Source organism: Toxotes jaculatrix, chromosome 3 (assembly GCF_017976425.1).
Source record: "Toxotes jaculatrix isolate fToxJac2 chromosome 3, fToxJac2.pri, whole genome shotgun sequence".
Taxonomy (NCBI): Eukaryota; Metazoa; Chordata; class Actinopteri; family Toxotidae; genus Toxotes; species Toxotes jaculatrix.
In genome coordinates, this window is record NC_054396.1 from 13,622,585 (window position 1) to 13,640,810 (window position 18,226).

Here is an 18,226-nt window from a genome sequence, read left to right on the forward strand (position 1 = left end):
CCCACAGAAAAGAAAACACCCGGAGCCACAAAACCCTTTTGACATCTAAAATTAGGATAACATTGCATATATCGATTTTTTTTTTTTAAACGTATCCTATGCATAAAAACTATAGTGTGTTGCAATCATGAAATCAATGACCTGCTACCGAGAACACGAAATTTTATTTCTGCATGTAACAAAAACATTTCGAACTCGGAAAAAAAGACGCTTGGCTGATGCTTACTTTCAAATAAAATACTCAATATTTCTTTGGATCCTCGTCGTACTTATGAAATAAAAATCCAGCGAACCAAAAATGCCGTCTGCTTCTGTGTTCCGTCATCATTTTATCGCTTGTACTGGATCATGCAGTCAACTGTCAACCTGAACAAAAAAGGCCTATTTCACTGAACAAAGCGAAATATATATATTTGCAAAATAATAGCCAATTAAAATATTTATTTTACCTGGTTAATGTGATTTTTGCTCCTGAACTTCAGCGCACAGCGTCTGCACATCCGGACTGTAAACTTTCGTCTGTGAAACTTTGCATCGTTTACCTACCGGGGATCGAAAAGCTCAATGGACCTTGTCGCTGGATGTCGCACATCGGCGGTTGTGACGCATATTTTCAGCGACAAAAAATTAAAAACTTTTTATTTTAATGTTACAAGATCACCATAATCTTCAAATTTAGAATTACATTTAAAAAACGAACGAACTAAAATAAAAATACTCAATATTTATTTTCCAAAGTCACAGGGAGCCAGAGCAGAGGTTGAAAGAGCCACAAGTGGCTCTGGAGCCACGTGTTGCCGACCCCTGTCTTCGCACAAATACTGTCTTATTCTCGAGCACAAATACTGTACATTCAAAGTATGCATTGACAGTGTTGTCAGAGTTATGAAGCTGTGTGAACTTTGCGTGTAAAAGTGTGTAAAGTGATGGCAAAGATGATGACAACTGGACACCGAAAGGTCTGAGAACAAAAAGCGCCTTTATAAAAATACAAGAAAGACAACAACAAATTACAAATGAGCGAAAAAGTATTAACTTTTGATAAAAATGTAAAAACAAGAACAGATCAGCCTTGTCTTTTGTTTCTGTGTGTGTGTGTGTGTGTGTGTGTGTGTGGTGCGTGTGTGGTGTGTGTCAGAGCTATTTTGTTACAAGTCAAATTGAAACAGCAAACTCATGAGGTGCCTGAATCCCTGAACATGAAGACAAGTTATTTGCACACAAGAGTCTGTGTTTATAAAAGTATCAGTTAAAAACAATAACAAAAACAACAACAACAACAAAATGTATAAAATACAGAGATAAAATGGTTCCAGCTTCAGCGGTAATTTGAGATCATCAAATCTCCTCACCCCACAGTTCAAAGTGAATATGTTTCATGTCAGTGACCCTAATAAAAATTTTGCATTAATTACTGTTATTTTGTGTTTGTCCAAATGTAATGTCTGTCTTTGGTCTTTTTTTTTTTTTTCAGTCACATGCTTTTGTATAGAGCTTAGGCCTTTGTGGTCTCTTTCAAGGCTTATTTATTGCACCAGCTCAAACTCGAGAAAATGTTTAAGAAATAAAAAGGAAACAGGAAAACTATCATGAAAGATCACGGTTATGTCATATAGAAACATCTTTAAATACTAAATAACATAGTATGTATAATTGGATGATGATGTGCAAAATATTGACTGTGTGCGTCTATGTATATGTGTGTGTATATATGAAATTTTGTGTGTATGTGTGAGATAAGAGAAACAGTGGAAGAGAAACTGTGTGAGGAAAAAACACTGAAAATAACTTTTCCCTCAGTCACATGGTTGTGATGTTTCTATCCTCTAATTGCAAAATCATGATTTAAGAGTCTAAAAAAGTCCTGATGGCGTCTGTGTTGATTATTTAATACTGAAATCAGCTTCTGTGTCCTTGAGAGCTTTACATCTGGTGCTAAAGACCCATCTTTCTTCAAAACCGCTGGCATACGGCCACAATGTTTTTCTGCTGAACACATATTTTCTTCTTTTTTTTCTGCTTCATTGAGGGAGTGAATGGCTCCATGTATCATAATCAGAAACACGCACTCTTTGTTTTTCAGATATCTAGCTTCATCTTTGAAACTACCTTTATCCCTCATATATAGATAAAAAAAATAATAACTACATTAACAATGTTGCAGCTGTGCTGTTGCAATGATTTGACACATGATTTGATGGAGAATCTTTTCCCTTACAACTGTTAAGGAGTTCACAAAGACCTGTATTGTTTTTCATCACACAAATAATGACAATTTTATACATCTTGCTTAAAAAAAAAGTTGTATAGTCTCAATGAAAAAGAAACTGTAGGTATTTATTTTAACAAAATCCATGTTTTTTGCACCACTCATTAGAAACAGCACACATGAACACATCATTTTTAAACTATCGTCCTATTCTTCAGCAAACAGGTCATCCGATGTAAATTGTTAGTTTTGTTGATTGTGTTGGACGGCTGCAACCTCAAAGTTGTGAAGTGCAGCATTTATTGCTATTTCTGTGATTTTTCATCAGCTTGCATCATTGTCCTACTGTCCACCAGACATCTTTGGGTGAGTGGGGTTTCTTTAAATCGTTTAAAAGCATTTGGTTACTATTAATTTGACTTGCATAAATTCTCACTGTGGATTATAGCGGTAATGACAGTAACGTCGAATCTATACAATCGGTAAATGCTCTCAGTTACACACTCATGCACACACAAACATACACACCTGAGGTTTTCCGTGAAGTAAACTGCTTTTAAAGGTTATGTTATGTTTTACATGATTTTTCGCGCACTCCTAAAAAATTTAAAATCGTATGGCTTACCTGTACCTGGTTGCTGTACAAAGAATGAGTACAGCATAGTCAACAACTTTTTAATTTTTCATTATTCCTACTCCTTGATGTAAGAAGACTTTTTGTTGAAGATGGGGAAGTTTTGTCAGAGCATTCACACCAACAGTTTTCTTCCAAAATACTGTATTGACAGGTGATGTGTGGTCCTGATAGAATCAACCTGAGATTATGCGTTGATGTTAAATCTACCCTTTGGAGTATTTCTTTGATTATTGTAAGTGTTTATTTTTGTCAAGAGGTGGCGATATGTTGCTGCATTAGCTTTGCATTCTTTGTCAAAATCTTATTTGGATCACAAGCACCAGAGTTGAAATTACATTATTATTCTCTTTCACACAGTATAATCATAAGAGATTTTCATGAATTAGAAGGCTAACTTACATAACCATGTGCTTGTCACATTGTGAGTGTGAGTCCTGCTCTTGTTTTGCTATTGCTCTTTCCTATCTTTGCTATTGCTTTTTATTGTGTCCAAAAAAAAAAAGCTGAAATGCATAAAATTAAAAACAAACTTAAACACCACATATGACCAGTCAAATATGAGCAAGACTGAGGGAAAATATACAAAAACAAAAACAGAAAAAGTCCCACAAACAGGCATAGACACAGAACAGAATGTGTACATGCTTGGGAAATCCATACAATAAAAAAATAAGTAGCATATCTCTGAATAGTAATAAAAGGAATTTTGAAAAGACATTTGCGGCAAATGGACACCATGTAGAGTTCTGTTGTTACAATGTGTTTTTACCATCAATTTTATACAAAGCATAGCCCTTATAGATAGCAGAGGAGTGCATTTTCTTCTGTCCACCACCTCTTGTTCCTCTCTGTGTGGACAAAACACTTTTGAAATATCTTTTAGACAGTCTCATTTTGGCACAGTGATTTTAATTGGTGCCCTCCCACTGACATTTAGTGCTTTTGCCTCTCCCATTCCTTGTCTCTTAAGCTGAACTGAACATTTCAGTCCAGTATATGTACAGTATATGCAACTATGTGCTGTATGCAACATGTTGTTGAATAAGAGCCTAATTCTGTGAGGTTTCCTTGGAGATATTGCTGGGCAAGGGCTCAGTGATCTGGAGGGGGAAGCAGCATCATTGTGTTTCTCTCACTGTGTTTTTCCAGTCACACCTTTTTTTTGTACGGCCCCCGCTGCTGCCACCGCTGCCTCCCCCCACAGCTCTCCGTCACTGTCCGCCCCTCGCTCTTTCTCCTCATCCCAGTAGTCGTCCTCTTCCTCCTCCTCTTCCTCCTCGACAGTCGACTCATACGTGGGTTTCTCCTCTTGCTTGATGGCTTGAATGGCGGGGGGAGCGGCGGCAGCACTGTCCCCTGAGTCACTGCTGTCCTCAAAGGCATCAGGGTTCTCCAGCATCTCCCTGATCAGTGGAGGCATGGGCCCGGGAATCTCCGTCTTCAGTGTGATGGCTCTCTCAGCACCTATAGGCACATGCATATTTACTTAATTGTTAGGCTATGAAAAGAGGAAGAAGCCTCTCATACAATGTCCATTTTTTCACTTTTTAGAGGAATCACTGTCAAGTTTCGTCCCATTTCAGGAAAACAATGCCACTTTTTTGCCATGTTCTTTGAATATACAGATGATGGCACAGTGTCTCTGACAGAACAATTTTTCAGGCATGGTTCCTAAGATACAACAATATTGAATAATTTTTTTCAATTTACAAATCAACTTTTCTCTAAAAACATTTTATGTTTCATTTGGAATGAAACTCTTCTCCAAGATCTCCAAGGTGAATTTGCTTTATTACTTTAAACTTGTGATATCATAAATACAGTTCATAATTTTGTGATTTTGTGTCAGTACAGTTCTTGAGTTTGATACTGATACCAAAGTAATTTCTGAGCTGAACTAAAATAGCAATTTTTATTCTAGTCTGAAAGAGGAAAAAGTAAATCCATAAATCTGACTAGACATCTGATGCCAACTTTCAGTAGTTTAGAGCTGCTGATAGTGCTACAAAGGCATTTCAATCTGTGCCAATAAAGGTTGGAGAGGTTGGATACCCAGCTCTACTCCTAATCTGAGGTTACAGCATGTAAAGCCTCAGCTGACCTTTGGTGCTGATTCCTCGGAGGTCCGTGACTTTCATCAGCATTCGTGGAAACATATGAGGCTTGTCTGGGCGTCTGCGGCGGGTGTAGATCTTGAGAGCCTCTAACAGCGGCTCCTGCAGCTTGTCTACCTTCTCTGGCTCTTCCAGGTCCATACGGTCTGAGAGAGCAAGAGGGAAGAACCAAAGTGAAGAGGAAACATTAAAAGTTTACACAACAGTACACAAGATGATAGAAAGGGAACTTCAAAACAGTGAGACAAACTTTTGAAGGCTGGTTACTAAACTATGAAATAATCTTGGTTGTAGTTCCTTTCCATCAAGACTCCATGAATGCAGATGGAGATGATGTCAACAGAAACAAAATGGAAGCCCAGACTTACCTCCACAGATCAGGCAGATGGCACTGAGTAGCCCCGTCTCTGTGTCGTCCATCTCCAAAGGCAGCAGCTGACCAGCAAAGGCAAACACCAGGTCTGTGAGTGGACCGAAGCCAGCGTTGTGCATCTGTGTCCTGTTAAGAGTTAGGCCATCTGAGAAGGTCATTGTGTCCTGTTCTGGTGTGTAGCGAGTGCATATCCTCAGCATCTAAGAAGGGGAACAAATTGAGACAGAAGAAAAGATACAGAAACAAAAGAATAAAAGTATACATTTAGTCAAATAACAATGAAATTCAGTACAAAAAGGTTTCATGGCAGCTGTTCTGAATCACATCATATAGACAAGTTAAGCAGCATGACAAATGAGAAAGCGTTAGGGAGGTGGAAGTGGTGGAAGGGGAAAAGGTTAAAGGAGTAATACGAGCATGTGGTTGGTACCAGGATGTCCAGGCATGCAGATTTGAGGAGGGTGATCTGGTCAGCGATGGTGAGCGAAGTGAAGCCTGGTAGCCGCTTGGCAAACTCCACAATCTTTATAATGCACTTAGTGGAGAGCTCACTGAACTTATCCCACAGGCCCAAGTCCAGCTGTACTCTGTGGTCAGCACTTGAATTCTGGGAGAGAGAAAGAGGGACACTTCTGTCTGTGTGGCTGTGCAGAGTTCATACTTTGTTCTTGTGGCAAAGCAGTGAGCTATTGCTTGAGTGGATTGTGAGTGTTTAGGGGTACATGTGATTGAAAAAAAAAAAAAACTCACTGTGGTGTATTTTCCTAGTTGGCACAGAGACGGAAAGGTCTCCTGGTGAGCTTTGCTAACTTTGTTAACCAGCTCCTCCAATTCTCCACTCAGCTCATAGTTCTCTGGCAGCACCACCTCCTCCTTCACATCCTTCTTCTTTTTGTTCCTGTCGTTACGCACCGCTGCAAGGAGATACGGTTAACACAATCCGTTGCACTTTCAAAAAGCTCATCTCCCCTTATGCCATTCCTTTATAGTTGAGGGAAAATCATGAAAAGGATTATTTGCCCCAAAGCCCCTTACTGTTTTATGATCACTCACCTTCTTTGGACATGCCAACCTCAAAGCACTTCTGCAGCCGACAGTACTGGCAGCGGTTGCGGGTCACTTTATTGATCTGACAGTTCTTGTCTCTGTGGCAGGTATACACCATGTTCTTCTGGATACTGCGCCTGAAGAAGCCCTGAAATTGATAAAAAGAAAATGTCATTTTCTAATTCATTTTGATCTTTAAATATCAAATTTCTCCCATTTGTAGGTCACACAGAGCAAACTCTTACATGCATGTTATGCAGTATTAGTAAGGATACACTAGAGGGCAGCTTAACAACAGCAAACATTACAGCTGTGCAGTGCTGACATCTGTTTCGAGGCTCCAGCTGAACATCAGGTTCTCACTCGGGCCTTCTTTTTAGTGGACATCAGCTGTTCAATTCATACATGTCCTGTAAACCTTTTATGTGACTAAATGTGTCTCTGGCTTCGTTTACCTTGCAGCCCTCACAGGAGCTCACTCCATAGTGATAACCAGATGACTTGTCCTGGCACACAAAGCAGGGTTTGTAGACCCGAGGAGGGGGAGGAGGAGATGGAGAGCTGGGCACCATCTCCTCAGAACTGGTGCTCTGGGTCTCCACCGCTGCAGAGAGAGGGGAAAAAAAGAATCATTTAAGGCCTCTTATTATATCAGAGCATCTTGTATACATAAGTTCTTAAAGTCTTTGAAACTATGATGAAAGCTAATACAACAACTGATTAAGAGAGACTGGTCAACAAACAACCCCCGACCCCATGCAGGCCACCCCTTGGAGCCAGAAGGCAAGCTCAAAGGCAGACATTTTTAAGAGAAAAAGGAGGAGGGGTGGGGGGGACTCTGCTGATTGACAGCCTTAAAAGAGACACAATTAGCTGATGGCCAGATGGCCCTGCTGATAAAATGCTGATTGGCAGCTGAGATTTGATTGGCTTCTCCATTTACTGGTGAGTGGGGGAGCAGCATACCTCTGTTGACTTTTTGACTGACATCTGAATTTTTGCATCTGTGCGTGCCTGTGCGTGGGTGTGTGTGTGTGTGTGTGTGTGTGTGTGTGTTTTTTGAGCACACACATGCACACATGCACAGGCTCACATTTTTATTTGAAAGGCTGTCCAACCAGACCTGGCTATATACCTCCAGCTCCATGTGAACAAACAGAGGCGGTGTGTTTATTAGACACGGCTGTCTCCCCCTGTTCCCTCTCGCTGTCCCTCTAAAGAAAATGGCACACTGTATAACACCATTTGCCGGCCACAGGCAAAGTCATTCAACTGCTGCTAATGAAAACGTTCAGAACAAACAATGTAAAACAGCCGCAGAGACAAGTTTGTCCAACTGATCGAAACTGTGGTGCCTCACACTCAGATTAAAACAGATGAGCACAACAGTAACACGCCTGGTACAGATTTAAAGGTGATGACTAAAGAACAACCAAATTCCTCCGAACGTGCCTTTCAACTTTCACCTTCAGTCACCCCAACTTCACCTCCCTCTGCCCATTCCCACCCCCACTCCCTTGTTTCCTGGCCCTAAATTCCTCAGTGCAGGCTGGACAGGGTTTAATAGTTGCCCAGGCTCATAAGCTGGCCCTATAAAGGTTGTGTCTGGGCTGGGAAGGAGGCCCCCGGCCAGGCTGATGGTCTCTTTATTGGGATCCAGTCACCTTGGACAGCTATTCACATCAACAGCTCCATCCTTGGATCCCTTCCTAGTAAAAATAAAGAATCTGGGGTCAAAAACCCAAAGTCACAGCCCCTCCTGTCACCTTCAATGGATAGCACAGGACTGAACCAAATGTGGCCCCCACCCCACTGCAGCAACCCCAACCTGAACCCGCAGCTTGTCATTAACAAGAGTGGTAAGGTTTCAAAAAACAGAGAGGCAAAGGCACAAAGGAATAATCTAATAAAAACAGAGAGGGGAAAAATGAAAAGAGAAAGAAAGGGAGAGAAGGAGGTGAGGCAGAGGACAGAAACTTCCCAGTGGCCGAGGGGTTAAATAAAATCCTGACCATTTAACTTTGACCTTGACTGAAGAAGGCCATTGCTAAGTACACGACCAGCAGCTTGTTTTAAAATTCACAAACGTGTTCAAACATGATAAAACATTTCTTTAATCATGACATGTTTTAAGGAAATGAGAAATCAACCATGTTTTTTTTTTTAATTTAATAATCGTGTTGTGTGTGTGCCAGGTTTTGACACAGTTGTATACATGTATGTAATTTTTTAATAGAAGTGTATATATGACTCAGTGGGGACATCATCTCTCTCTGTGAGCATAATCTGAAATGCATAAGCAAAACACACCAACTGGGATTGCGGCACACCACCAGCCATGAATTTTTTTGATGACACATGCATAAATTTGGACATTTCTGTTATTGTTTTAAATTCCCTCTGTCATTTTTAAATGGTGCACAGCAAATATATACTCCAAGGCCTTCTTAAAAGATTACAACTCAAAACGTAGATATAGTGTGCTGACATTAACATTAAATTGTTCCTTTTATTCCCTACAATCAAACAGCAGCACAAACATAACCAGCAGCCTAGTGGTGCAGCCAGTTTTCAGTTGCCTAATGTGTTGTTATAACTGAATCACTCTGTGCTGCCAACCTCTTTATTTTACTTTGTAATACATGGTTTTGTTTTGTTTTTACCCTCCCAGTAGCTGTATTTCACAATACTGACATTTTTCATTTACATTTTTCAGTCAGTGATTTCTGCACTTCATAACAAAGATGCAGAGTCAAACAGCAAGCATCTCTGAATGTTTACAAGTCTCATAATTTTATTTTTTCATCTTAAATACTGAATAAACTATTCTTTTTTAATGAAGAATGAACAAATTCATGTTCAGGTTCACTTGTGAGAACGGCTGATACTTGGAAACTGCAATGAAATAAATGTAGCTTGAAACAGCTTGACGGACAGAAAATTAATCTTCAACTACATAAGTGAATTGAAATTATTTCAAGTATGCTGGAGAAAGTATCATGTTTCCCTCACAGGTTTATGAGTTAACACAGAGCTGCTTGGTGAGCAGAAGGTAAATACTATTATGTAGTCACTTTTGGGGCATTAGAGTCCAGGTGTGGAAGGTGAAGTGAAAGGGGGTGGAGCTGAGTGAGTGGCACTGTAACTCGATCATTGTTTTCTGTTTATACACTAACACTGACAATGTAAAAGCGGCCCTGAGAGAACAAGTAGGAAAATGGCTCCCACTGAAACGAGGAAGCTGCATCTGGCGCCAGAGGAAAGGTAATGACTGACACCGTCTGAGGGTGGTGAGAGTGGGCGAGGAGGGTTGTGACTCAATAGGAACATGAGGGAGAGAGACAGGGCGAGAGACGCTGGGCTGAAGGCAGCAACAGAGAAGGAGGGGTGAGGGAGAAGGGGAGTGGAGGGGGACGTTACCTGGCGTGGAGAAAAAGGGAGAGGAGCCAAAAACTGTCAGCAGCTGTCATCACCCTGAACTGAGCTCAGCCTCAGCGCCTCAGCCTGAGAAAAATACCTCTCTCTTCTTAACTTACAGCTCGCCCCTCAGCGTGTCACAACATCAATCAGCACACCGCTACTGGACACAGAAGAGACGGGATGACGTGCGTGAATCAGTTTCATCAGCCACCTTGATGCAGTGCAGTGCTTCACATGCAATCGAAACCATACATTTAACCACTCTAGTTTTTCATGGTCCTCTGGAAGGCTGTTTTTCCCCCTGTTTTACACTTTGAACTTCATCTACTCACAGTGTAGCTACAAGAAACTCCACTTCTAGCTTCTACCACCTAAGTCAATGTTCAATAGTACTCCTTATTATTACTTCACCTGATCTACTCGCGTTTCTTTGTGTCTTTCCCACCATCCTCCTCTTCCTTCTACTCAGTGTTTGTTGTCAGCTCAGCACATCCCTGTTTAGACAACAGAAGCCCCTCTGAAAGCAGAAACCTTCCTTATCAGCTCTGGTGCCTGAGCCTCTTGAAACTCAAGGAATCAGAATGTTCCCCAAGTAAAGTTTACTAAACCTGTTTTATAAAAAAATATTGTCTGACAAGAATGACTAAAAAAATATGGCAACATGAAAGCAGGAACAGCAGCTACTCTGACTACCTGGCCCAAGTACTCACTACATACTAAATGTATACAGTATTTACCTTAATAGTACACTGTTTCAGCAGCCGGTTTTAACGTCTGTATACTGTGAATGAGAACACAACATATTCTCAAACCTTAAATTCTATGTAGTATGGATTTGAGACACAGCTACTGCCTCTCAAAATTGTTGTATTTGTTCTGTTTTTTTTCCATGAGTTTGAGAAAACGAACCTGTTTAGGCTTTAGAAAGCAAGACCAGCTCCCATCTACCACTGCTGAGCTACAGCACTGATCTATTATGGGTGAGAAAGCTGATGTTTCAACAAGAGAGACCTGATCTGTCGTTCTGTATTAACGAATACGTGAGAATGAAAACAAGGTGACTGACATCGTGTGTCATCAAGCTATAGCTGTTTAAATTCTATAGCCTGAATGTACATACAGTCCACAAACAACAGGAACAGAGTGAGCATGTGGTTTGTTTTACACTGATATTGAAGGTGTCTTTCCATTCCTCTCGGAGTGGCTGTGTGGACGACACAGTGTGACATATGGCCTATAGGGCCTTCAGCCTGACTCAACCTGCCAACATCTCACATCTCATTGAACTAGACTTTGGCCTGGGGGGCTCCACAGAGCCTCACACTAGAGGAGGAGGAGTGGAGGATATTGCCAAGAACTGTGGAATCATCACGAAGAGTTTAATAGTGCCTAAACTATAGCTATGATCATTTTTCATTTGTTTTGTTCTGAGCCCAACCAGAAATCTGAGAAATACGTTTGTGAAAAGACAGCAAAAGGGCAATTTTGGCTCATGTTTCTTTCGCACAGAGTCTTCAAAGGATGAATTTGGATGACAAACTCAGCTTTTACATAACTTCTTGCCTCACAAAATGTTCAGCAGCATGCTGTGGAATGTACATGTGAATGTGTGTGTGTGTGTGTGCATGCTGCTGCATGGGACCACGGGTCGAGTGGACAGCGTATGATGGTTTTCAGTGCAACAACACTCACAGAAACAAACTTGGTGAGGAGAAAGAAGGAGGAAAACAGAGGAATAAGTGTCCTTCGTTTTATTGAATAGCCATAACACATAAATGTCTTGGTTAAGTTGATTTCAAAGAGCAAAGTTAATGCAACTCTTAAATTAAATTCAGCTTTCATGACATGGTCTATGTTTTACATCATAAAATGGATGAGTCATGTTTAAAGTCACTGTACTTGAGCAGATAAACAGTGGGGGGAGAGTTTCAGCCTCAAATATGCTGAGTGAGTAATTACCATGACAGCAGGGAGGAGATGGGGGAGACCTGAGTGACAATCCCTTTCATCAGCTGTTCTAAGTTCAATACCAGCCCCCCCCCCCCCCCCCCCCCCAACGTTGCCCTCCCCCCAGCTCAACCCTCGATAATAACCCTCTTCCCCCCTCTGTCCTCCTCCTGCCTTCCTGCCCTGGCGGGAGGAGGAGCCCTTCCTGTCACTGGCAGCGCCTTTTAAAGGAAAGGCTGTGAAAACCAGGCTACTGTCCAGGAGATGGCTCCATAAAAACAGCAGCACCAAACACTTAAAAAGTACACACACACACACAAACACACAAGCCACCATGCAAAAAGGCATGCATACATTTGCACAAGCCTAATAAGAAAAACAGAAATCCTCAAACCTGCAAACTCTTAAACAGTTGTAAAGCTTGAGCTGCAATTTCAGATGTTCTGAGGAAAGTTTGAGCATAAAATAAATAGTCAAGAAAGCTCAGTGGTAGAGTGGTAGAGCTTGACCATGTGTGATGCATGGCAAGGCTTTTTCTTGGAAAACCAGATTCCTGCTGTATTTTGTTTCTTCCCCCATAGTCACAGAGTTCAGCTTTGTCTGCAGAGTGTAGGGGGTGGGTGCATTTATGGGACAGGTTGTTAAATCTGGGTTTGTCCTTCCCATTCATCATCATACATAAAAGCTGCCTTTTCTTTTTTATAACACCCAATAAACCCAACTTTCTATTTTTGCCCTTTTTTGATATCACAGAGTCAGAGTCGGCTCCCACCTCCATACCAGGCATCTTCAATATGATACTGGGAGCCAGCATGGCCCCTCATCCTATACATCATGTGTTACTAACCTCAGGATTTTGAATGACTAAATTACAGGCATTTTTTTACAGGCAAGGAAATAATTAAGTTGTTAATCATGCATGTCAATGAGGTGAAAAGTTTAATCCTGTCATTTACTGTATAATAGAACTTGATGGTCTGGCTATGCTTTTCACTTTAAAAGCTTTAACTTTGAAAGTAGCTCTTTAAAAACATGTTTTGTCAGTTGAACAACAGTTTTGCAACTAGTGTATTTGACAAATAGTTCATCAGACACACTAATAGTTCACCATCATCAAAATTAATGTGGTGTGGTGGAGACATGGTTGGAAGCCGCCACGCCACAATCGGAGAGACAAGTCCGAACGCAACCCACTGAAACTCCTAAGAAGTTGATTTCAGGCTTTTTTTTACTCAAGCACATCCACCAATCAGCAGCCTGGGACTATCTCTGTTCCTGCAGCTTTTAGAAGAGCCCTGTAATTGCAAAAAAAAAATCCTATTAAAATCATTTTAAATTTGAAACACGGCTCCATCAGCCAACTGGATCCAACTATCCATAACATACAATATTTGTCGTGTGTGTTCAGGGTCAAAGGTCAATGTAGTATGTTAACACACAAACTGTAACCTGATTACTGCAAATATCCAGTTTAGAGTAATAATTTGATTAAAGTGTTGTGCACGGTTCACTACAACTGAATAGTCTGACATGATATGATTTGAGTGTGAGGAATGGGGCAATCAACAGGAAACATCTTATTTAAGCTGCAAGAAAAAAAAAGAGGAAGTTTGGTCAAATTGAATTTTAGCTGGTGTTCATTTTTTAAATTTATTTATAAATCTGAGTTCACAGAACAATTTGGCGCAAAGTCTCTTACTTGCAGGGTGGAATGGAAGCCGACCGGCTGAGGCAGACGGCCGTCCCACCCTGAGTCTGGCTCTGACAGAGGTTTCTTCCTGTTAAATGGAAGTTTTTCCTCTCCAATGTTGCCAAGTGCTTGCTCATGGTGGGAACTGTTGGGTTTCTCTCTTGTAACATTGTAAAGTACCTTGAGATAATGTATGTTATGGTTTGGCACTAAATAAATAAATAAAACTGTCTTGAATCAAAATAAACTGCATTTATGCAGTCTAGATTAATTAATTGAATTATCAAGTAAGATCCAATAATTAGAGTATTGATCTAGCTGCGGAGTGGCTCTGCCAGCCAGTAGTACATAACCTAGTGACACAGATTTTAAAAGTTTTATTGAAGACTACTGACACTGGTGCAAGTACAGGCAAAAATAATCATCCCCTCTAGTCCAAGAAACACAGCATACAGACATCCTCTGCAGCTACTTATCTTTTATCTCTTACATCAGGCACAAATCTTCTTTCTTTATCAGCTATTGGCAGTAACAGCATCTCCCCATTGTATTATGTAAGCTGTTCTCCTCCTATGTGATGATATGATTATCCATTGTTAAACTGGCTTTGAAGAACCCATTTAAGGAAAAGAGGGTGCCAGAAAAAAGGCAGATTATCACTGAATGAAAAGGAGAGCATTTCCCCTCAAGGTCCAGAACACCAACATACAAAGAGTTGCGGGGGGTTTAATTCCAAATCCAACTTCATCCCTCCACTCTTCCTTCAGTCCTTGGCTCTTTTAACTGCCCATGCCCCTACGCACCGCCTAATCTCTTAATTGACCCTTTGTAATTGTAATTGAATCATTAAAAGCTCTTGGTTACACAACACACGGCATGTAAGCTGAGCCATGTGTGGGAGAAGAATAAACACACACTATTGGAAGGGAAGGTGAAGTGCAGGAAGAGGGGATCTTGAAAAGAGGAGAAAAACAAATGTCACATATAAAGGAGAAACTCTCCCCCACTGCGAAAGAGGCTGCGTGACACAGAGAGTGGACAGACTCTGGCATGTCCCTGCTCCCTTTAATGCCTCCTGACGTTGAAACAAAGGAAGGCAGAGAGGTGCTGAACGGCCTCACATAAAAAAAAAACACAGGAAAAGATGACCCCCCCCCCCCCCCCCCACCCACTCACCCTTTAAGACACACACACACACGGGAGAGAAAGAGTGTGTCAAAAAGACACAGAGGCCAAAATACTCTCAGGAATTTAACATCTTCACACAAAACAGTTTCACTGAAAGCATTGCTGAAGAAGCAAGCTACTCATTTTGGTTCACTTTCCAGTGAGGGCTGGTCACCAACTATGCAACAGTTTGCAGGATTACGCTTTCACTACATTCATAATCCCACTGGTGTCAGTTCAGCAGGTACAGTTTTGGTATGGACAATAAACCAAAACAGTCAATGTCAAAGGGTCAGTGGCATTTTTCTTTTCCACCACGGGGAATATAAAAGAAAGTAGATTTTTCTTTCCTTGAAATTTTACAAATGTCAAATGACGTAGACTCCAAAGCTTAATCATAAAATTGTGTATTTTTTGTAGACCCTTAGTGAGACAGAAATTGATTTAAAAAAAAAAAATGATACTACCAGGAATTGTAGAAAGGTGTGTAATAGCCGAATCCCATGACTGGTGAGTAATATTTCATGAGAATATAAAAATTATGTGTCAATAATTTTTTTCATTCTTGACTGATCTGCCTATTATTTTCTCAATTAATTGTTTAATAATGTCTTGTTTTGTTCAACCAAACCCCCAAAAATCTTCAGTTTACAATGATGGAAAACAGAGAAAGCCAATTGTAGAAGCTGTAGCCAGAAAAAAAGTTCAAAGTTGTTGCCATTTATAATTCTGTTGACTGACTAATCAATGAAGCAGTGGGATTTGTAGTCCAGCCATACGTTTAGAAAAGATCAGCTAAGTCAAAAGCTCTGCTGCTGAAAATGAAATAAAGGTGCATGTTAAAATTGAATAACTTTGCAACAGCTCTTTGCATGTTAGTGTCCATTAATGTTAACAGGTCATTCACTGGTCAGTCAGGGAATATTTTTTTGGTTCTATAATACCATGAAAGAAAAGAAAATCTGAATACCTGCATTTTCTTGGACAATTCTAGACCTGCAGCTTTCACAGCTAAAAAAAAAAAGACACTAAGCTGATTTTTATGCAAAGAAAACATGATTAATGACCATTTGTGGACATTTGTCTTTCAGCCTGGCATCTGGTGAAGCTCCTTAGCGAGCTGAAACAGGCCCTGCTGTGGTGTTTGTCATCCTGACTGCTCATGCATCATCATTAGAGAGCACTGTGGACTTGACAGATCTTGATACCCTGGCATCTAAATAATTACTGAGATAAATAGACTTAAGGTGCTCAGTGGGGACATCCCAAACCGTGTGCACTTTGAGCACAGTACAGTGGAGAGGATGTCGGTTTAGAAAATAAAAAAAACAAAACAAAATTGTGTGCTCAGTTGGGTGACACATGTGAATAGACTTCAGCAAGTCAGTTTCTATAGATAGATAGAGTCAATGTTTGATTTTCCAAGCCACAAAGCCAAGTGTAATCAGAGAGTCTGAAAATGGACTCCATGACAATAACAAAAGGTCTGCTTATTATTTTTGCCAGATAGAGAGTATTTTTCTCATTTATCTCTGCAGTGTTTGTCTGTGTGACTGTTTCTGTGTGGCTATTAGGGTTTTTTTTTTCAACACTGTATTTTAACACCTGATGCAATCTGTGCCTTGTCTACTCAGGTAGGTCTTTTGAGGAGTTGTGAAAAGAATGTCTAGCCCGTGGAGTTAGGAAACAGGGAGTGCTTACATGTCAAGTGATTCACACTTTAGCGTTTAGCAATCAACCTCTCATTTTTGCAGTCATCTTTTTTTTTTTTTTTTTTCTGGGGAATATTGCTGAATTCTAGCTTTGAGTAACTTCCTCCAACTGCACAAACACCCGCACAAATTAAATCTTTGTACAAGCAAAAGCTCACGGGGTAAAATTATTCCATCCATTAACATTTTCATTTATCTCTGGTAAACTATCTGTTTCCAGCTGACTGTGACTCTGTGTTTGAGTTTATTGGCCAAATCACAACCATGTGATTTCCAGGCACATTTGCCTTAAATCTGTCAGTGCTGTTTCTGTTCTGGACGTCGGCGATTGTTGTTTTCTGGACACATCGTCGGGTCAGGTCCCTCATTGTTTAAAAAAGCTGTCAATCATGTGAAGTCATTCATAAAGAAAACAAACACCATGATGTATAAATATGCACTCCCCAACTCACTCACTCACACTCACAAAAGCGCACTAAGCACATAAACAAACAAACTGTGGGGTGAGAATGGGACATAGAATCGAAAGGAATCTGACTCTTCCTGTGGAGAGAGCTCTATGATAACAAAACTAGGACTCTGATAAGAACACACACACACACTAACACGCACAGCTGCTATTTCGCAGTCTGATGGACAGGATAGAGTACTCACACTGAATGCTGCTGGTCCCGGCCCAGGCGAAGGGGTCCAGGCCGGAGAAGTAAGGGGTGGCCTTCCCTAGCATGCAGGACCCTTGTCCGGATACATCAAAGAGGGGCCGCGGGGCCAGCCCCAGAGCCTCCATACAGTCAAACATGCTCCTCTCAAATCACAGCAACACAACTGCAGTCCTCTGCTATTGTTCTGCAGTCGTGCTAAGTGAGAGTGGCTGTAAAAACTCAGAAAAAGCTTCCTGTTACTCAAAGTAACTCAATGCCCTGCTTGGTCCAGGTGTTCCTTGTCTGTCTGTCTGTCTGTCTGTCTTTGCCCCTGCCACTGCCCCCTGACTGCCTGTCCTGTCTCTTCCAGACTCAGTAATGGACAAATGGACAAAATCCCCTCTTTCTGACTCTTCTTTCTTTTGCCTTACTTCTGTCCTACAACCCAAACTACTTTTACACTCTCTGCTCCCAGGTCACTTGCTTTCCTGCCTGCTGTAACTGATCTATGCTCCCCTCTCGCCGGCTCTCTGGGCCTCTCACACTCCACCACAGACACGGCCAACTATCTGCATGCTCCCTCAGCAGAGAAAAAGGAGGTGGGGTCGAGGAAGAAGAAGAGGGAGGGACATACAGCCTGAGGGGGGTGTGTACTTGCTTTCTGAGTGGCCATACAACAAACTTTCTTTCCCTCCCTCTTTTCTCCTTCAAGTTTTCCAACTCACTTCTTCATATTTCATATTCAGCAAATGAAAACAAACACTTCTCGCCTCCCTCGACTCTTTCTTCTTTCTTTCTCTTTTTTTTCAGCACTAACTTTTGTTCTGCCACAGGCAGGGAACAAATAGCCTCTCTCCCAAACAGTACAGTACAAAAAAAAACCCAACAACAAGAACAACAACAAAAAAAAAAAACTCCCATCTCAGAGAGTCTGTTGGGAGTAAGAACGAAAGGTGCGGAGAGAGTGGCAGTTTAGTAAGGGTGTCATTTGCTAATTTCCCCAGCTTTCACTGTAAATGGATGCTCTCTTGTGGTTTCTGTACAGGGACAGCAGGATTAAGTGCCTCTCTCTGAGGTCTTGTAACCACAGGAACACACCTGCTCACACACACACACACACACACACATACACACATACACACACACACACACACACACACACACACACACACACACACACACACACACACACACAGAGAAAATAATATACAAAAGAACAGAAAAATAAACCCATCAAACAAAACATGCTTTATTTTACAGGTTCGTTAC

The 18,226-nt window shown here is 41.1% G+C and overlaps 1 protein-coding gene across 2 annotated transcripts in view; it reads right to left on the minus strand.

Annotated features, from left to right (window-relative positions):
- Positions 1–960: 960 nt before the first annotated feature.
- The window catches only part of LOC121179249 (retinoic acid receptor gamma-A-like), a 33,478-nt gene continuing 16,212 nt past the window's right edge, over positions 961–18,226 (minus strand). Inside the window, exons 1-8 of one of the 2 annotated variants that reach the window (XM_041033972.1) lie at positions 16,971–17,661; positions 6,836–6,984; positions 6,387–6,528; positions 6,084–6,247; positions 5,764–5,940; positions 5,329–5,533; positions 4,948–5,106; positions 961–4,310 (exon numbers count right to left, since the gene is read on the minus strand). In XM_041033972.1, the coding sequence (XP_040889906.1) occupies positions 3,979–4,310; positions 4,948–5,106; positions 5,329–5,533; positions 5,764–5,940; positions 6,084–6,247; positions 6,387–6,528; positions 6,836–6,984; positions 16,971–17,115 (1,473 nt within the window). In that variant the 5' untranslated portion in view covers positions 17,116–17,661 and the 3' untranslated portion in view covers positions 961–3,978. Of the gene's footprint in view, positions 4,311–4,947; positions 5,107–5,328; positions 5,534–5,763; positions 5,941–6,083; positions 6,248–6,386; positions 6,529–6,835; positions 6,985–16,970; positions 17,662–18,226 lie in introns of those variants that run through there. The other variant, XM_041033971.1, reaches the window with a different exon arrangement.